Source organism: Penaeus chinensis, chromosome 7 (assembly GCF_019202785.1).
Source record: "Penaeus chinensis breed Huanghai No. 1 chromosome 7, ASM1920278v2, whole genome shotgun sequence".
Taxonomy (NCBI): domain Eukaryota; kingdom Metazoa; phylum Arthropoda; class Malacostraca; order Decapoda; family Penaeidae; genus Penaeus; species Penaeus chinensis.
Window position 1 is genome coordinate 35,195,097 of NC_061825.1, and position 5,000 is coordinate 35,200,096.

General features: G+C 50.1%; 1 protein-coding gene across 1 annotated transcript; it reads right to left on the reverse strand.

Annotated features, from left to right (window-relative positions):
- Positions 1-152: 152 nt before the first annotated feature.
- Positions 153-4,015, reverse strand: LOC125026953 (titin-like). The gene is made up of 7 exons (XM_047615559.1): positions 3,895-4,015; positions 3,686-3,813; positions 2,462-2,583; positions 2,337-2,361; positions 696-812; positions 516-575; positions 153-275 (listed from the first exon to the last, which is right to left on the reverse strand). Exons 1-7 carry the CDS (start codon positions 4,013-4,015, stop codon positions 153-155), a joined length of 696 nt encoding a protein of 231 aa, XP_047471515.1.
- Between the last annotated feature and the right edge of the window lie 985 nt (positions 4,016-5,000).

The window sequence follows — 5,000 nt, forward strand, 5'->3', positions numbered from 1 at the left end:
AATCTGGCTGTATTAGTGTAGAGATAGTGAGTGAATGTGCTGCCTCAGTCACTAACTGAAACAGCTGCCTAAATCACTATCCTCAGGCTGGTCTCAAAATATCGATGCCTTCGGGAGTTCAGTCCCCTCGACACGATGTTTCAGGAGATCGTTCAAGAGGATCCTTGGGCTCCCAGTTGTCTCCGCAGTCTCTTCCATGTCACCTTGGGATCCTCGACGGGTTCCTCAGTCACCTTGCGTACCTCGAAAGTTTCCTCGACAATTTCCTCAGTTACCTTGGGTTCCTCGACGATTTCCTCGGTCACCTTGGGTTCCTCGACGATTTCCTCAATCACCTTGGGTTCCTCGACGATTTCCTCAGTTACCTTGGGTTCTTCGACGATTTCCTCAGTTACCTGGGGTTCCTCGACGATTTCCTCGGTCACCTTGGGTTCCTCGACGATTTCCTCAGTCACCTTGGGTTCCTCGACGATTTCCTCAATCACCTTGGGTTCCTCGACGATTTCTTCGATCACCTTGGGTTCCTTGACGATTTCCTTAGTCACCTTGGGATCCACGACGATTTCCTCAGTTACCTTGGGTTCTGTGACGATTTCCTCAGTTACCTGGGGTTCCTCGACGATTTCCTCGGTCACCTTGGGTTCCTCGACGATTTCCTCAGTCACCTTGGGTTCCTCGACGATTTCCTCGGTCACCTTGGGTTCCTCGACGAGTTGTCTCCGCAGTCTCTTCCATGTCACCTTGGGATCCTCGACGGGTTCCTCAGTCACCTTGCGTACCTCGAAAGTTTCATCGACAATTTCCTCAGTTACCTTGGGTTCCTCGACGATTTCCTCAATCACCTTGGGTTCCTCGACGATTTCTTCGATCACCTTGGGTTCCTTGACGATTTCCTCAGTCACCTTGGGATCCTCGACGATTTCCTCAGTTACCTTGGGTTCTTCGACGATTTCCTCAGTTACCTGGGGTTCCTCGACGATTTCCTCGAGTCACCTTGGGTTCCTCGACGATTTCCGCAGTCTACCCTTGGTTCCTCGACGATTTCCTCTCAGTTACCTTGGGTTCTTCGACCGATTTCCTCAGTTACCTTGGGTTACTCGACGATTTCCTCGATTTCCTTGTGGTTTCCTCGACGATTCCTCGATTTCCTTGGTTCCTCGAACGATTTCCTCAGTTACCTTTGTTCCTCGAAACGATTTCCTCTGTTAACCTGGGTCCTCGACGATTTCTCAGTTACCTGGGTTCACTCGACGATTCCTCAGGTACCTTGGGGTTCCTCGACGATTTCCTATTACCTTGGTTCCTCGACGATTTCCTCGGTACCTTGGGTTCCTCGACGATTTCCAGTCATCCTTGGGTTCCTCGACGTTTTTCCTCAGGTTACCTTGGGTTCTCGAACGATTTCCTCAGTTACCTTGGGTTCCTCGACGATTTCCTCGATTCACCTTGGTTCCTCGACGATTCTCTTCCTTTGTCCTCGACGATTTCCTCAGTCACCTTGGTTCCTCGACGATTTCCTCAGTCACCTTGGGTTCCTCGACGATTATCCTCAGTCACCTTGGGTTCCTCGACGATTCCTCAGTTACCTTGGTTCCTCGACGATTTCCTCAGTTACCTTGGGTTCCTCGACGATTTCCTCAGGTCACCTTGGGTTCCTCGACGATTTCCTCAGTTACCTTTGGTTCTCGACGATTTCCTCGCTTACCTTGGGTTCCTCGACGATTTCCTCGATTTCCTTGGGTTCCTCGACGATTTCCTCAGTTACCTTTGTTCCTCGACGATTCCTCTGTTACCTTGGGTTCCTCGACGATTTCCTCGGTTACCTTGGTTCTCTCGAGATTTCCTCGTCACCTTGGGTTCCTCGACGATTTCTCGATTTACCTTGGGTTCCTCGACGATTTCCTCTAGTTCACTTGGGTTCCTCGACGATTTTCCTCAGTTACCTTGGGTTCCTCGACGATTTCTCTCACTGGTCCTCATTACCTTGAGGTTCCTCGACGATTTCCTCAGTTACCTTGGGTTCCTCGACGATTTCCTCAGTTACCTTGGGTTCCTCGACGATTTCCTCGATTTCCTTTGGTTCCTCGACGATTTCCTCGGTCACCATGGGTTCCTCGACGATTTCCTCAGTCACCTTGGTTCCTCGACGATTTCCTCGTTCCTTGGTTCCTCGACGATTTCCTCATGTCACCTTGGGTTCCTCGACGATTTCCTCAGTCACCTTGGGTTCCTCGACGATTCCTCGATTCCTTGGGTTCCTCGACGATTTCCTCAGTCACCTTGGGTTCCTCGACGATTTCCTCATCACCTTGGGTTCCTCGACGATTCCTCAGTACCTTGTTCTCGACGATTTCCTCGTTCCTTGGGTTCCTCGACGATTTCTCAGTTACCTTGGGTTCTCGATGATTCTCTCCTTCAGATTTCCGTACCTTGGGTTCCTCGACGATTTCCTCAGTGTTACCTTGGGTTCCTCGACATTTCCTCGTTACCTTGGGTCCTCGATTTCCTCGACGATTTCTCTACCTTGGTTCCTCGACGATTTGTACACTCGATCATCAACTTGGTCCTGGTTTCCTCAGTTACCTTGGGTTCCTCGACATTTCCTCAGTACCTTGGGATTTCCTCGACGATTTTCCTCATCCTTTGTTCCTCGACGATTTTCTCGGTCACCTTGGGTTCCTCGACGATTTCCTCAGTTACCTTGGGTTCCTCGACGATTTCACCTCGATTTCCTTGGGTTCCTCGACGATTTCCTCAGTCACCTTGGTTCCTCGACGATTTCCTCATTACCTTGGGTTCCTCGACGATTTCCTCATCATCCTTGGTTCCTCGACGATTTCCTCAGTCACCTTGGGTTCCTCGACGATTTCCTCAGTCACCTTGGGTTTCTCGACGATTTCCTCAGTCACCTTGGGTTCCTCGACGATTTCCTCGTTACCTTGGTTCCTCGACGATTTCTCAGTACCTTGGGTTCCTCGACGATTTCCTCGATTCCTTGGGTTCCTCGACGATTTCCTCGTTTCCTTGGGTTCCTCGACGATTTCCTCAGTTACCTTGGTTTCCTCGACGATTCCTCGTTACCTTGGGTTCCTCGACGATTTCCTCAGTTACCTTGGGTTCCTCGACGATTTCCTCGGTCACCTTGGGTTCCTCGACGATTTCCTCAGTTACCTTGGGTTCTCGACGATTTCCTCAGTCACCTTGGGTTCCTCGACGATTTCCTCAGTCACCTTGGGTTCCTCGACGATTTCCTCAGTCACCTTGGGTTCCTCGACGATTTCCTCAGTCACCTTGGTTTCCTCGATGATTTCCTCAGATTACCTTGGGTTCCTCGACGATTTCCTCAGTTACCTTGGGTTCCTCGACGATTTCCTCGATTTCCTTGGGTTCCTCGACGATTTCCTCGAGTTCCTTGGGTTCCTCGACGATTTCCTCGGTTACCTTGGTTCCTCGACGATTCCTCGGTTACCTTGGGTTCCTCGACGATTTCCTCAGTTACCTTGGGTCCTCGACGATTTCCTCGTCACCTTGGTTCCTCGACGATTTCCTCAGTTCCTTGGTTCTTCGACGATTTCTCATTACCTTGGTTCCTCGACTTTTCTCGATATTTCTCATACCTTGGTTCCTCGACGATTTCCTCGATGATTTCTCAGTACCTTGGTTCCTCGACGATTTCCTCAGTTACCTTGGTCCTCGACGATTTCTTCACCTTGGGTTCTCGACGATTTCCTGTCACCTTGGGTTCTCGACGATTCCTCATTACCTTGGTTCCTCGAGATTTCCTCAGTACTTGGTTCTCGACGATTCTCGTTACTTGGTTCCTCGACGATTTCTCATTTCTTGGGTTCTCGACGATTTCCTCGATTCCTTGGTTCCTCGACGATTTCCTCGTACCTTTGTCCTCGACGATTCCTCGTTCCTTGGTTCTTCGACGATTCCCAGTACCTTGGGTTCCTCGAGATTCCTCGTCACCTTGGTTCCTCGCGATTTCCTCAGTACCTTGGGTTCTCGACATTCCTCAGTTACCTTGGTCCTCGACGATTTTCTCGAGATTCCACTTGGTTCCTACGATTCCTCGATTTTCCTCATTCCTTGGTTCCTCGACGATTCCTCGTTACCTTGGTTCTCGACGATTTCCTCATCACCTTGGTTCTCGACGATTTCTTGGTCACCTTGGTTCTCGACGATTTCCTCTTACCTGGGTTCCCGATGATTTCCTCTACGTTCCTCGCATTCCAGTTACGTTCCCACATTCCTCATTCCTTGTTCCTCGACGATTCTGATTTCCTGGGTTTCGACTTTCCGTACCTTGGTTCCTCACGATTTCTCAGTTACCTTGGTTCCTCGACATTTCCTCATACCTTGTGTTCCTCGACGATTTCGTTACCTTGGGTTCTCGACGATTCCCGTTACCTTGGTTCCTCGACGATTTCTCATCACCTTGTTCCTCGAGATTTCTCAGTCACCTTGGGTTCCTCGACGATTTCCTCAGTCACCTTGGTCCTCGACGATTTCCTCAGTTAACCTTGGGTTCCTCGACGATTCCTCGATTTCCTGGGGTTCCCTCGACGATTTCCTCAGATTTCCATTGGGTTCCTCGACGATTTCCTCAGGTTACCTTGGGTTCCTCGACGGATTTCCTTCCTCGTTACCTTGAGGGTTTCCTCGAACGATTTCCTCAGGTACCTTGGGTTCCTCGACGATTTCCCTCGTCTACCTTGGGTTCCCTCGACGAATTTCCTCAGTTACCTTAGGGTTCTTACGGACGATTTCCTCAGTACCTTGTTCCTCGATCGATTTTCTCGTGATTTCCTCATACCTTGGGTTCCTCGACGATTTCCTCGATGAATACCTCAGGTTACCTTGGGTTCCTCGACGATTTCCGTCAAGTAACCTTTGGTTCCTCGACGCTTCCTCAATCAACCTTGGGTTCCTCGACGTTTTCCTCTGTTACCTTGGTTCCTCGACGATTTCCTCAGTTACCTTGGGTTCCTCGACGA

Excerpts from the sequence above, each read along its gene's own strand:
- LOC125026953 (XM_047615559.1), bottom strand. The coding sequence starts at position 4,015 with ATGTCGAGAACCCAAGGTACTGAGGAAATCGCGAGGAACCAAGGTGAC. Across the intron at positions 2,584-3,685 it reads AGAAATCGTCGAGGACCAAG|GTAACTGAGGAAACCAGGAC; the intron begins GTAACTGAGGAA and ends GAGGAACCCAAG. Across the intron at positions 2,362-2,461 it reads GAAATGTCGAGGAACCCAAG|GAACGAGGAAATCGTCGAGA; the intron begins GTAACACTGAGG and ends GAGGAACCCAAG.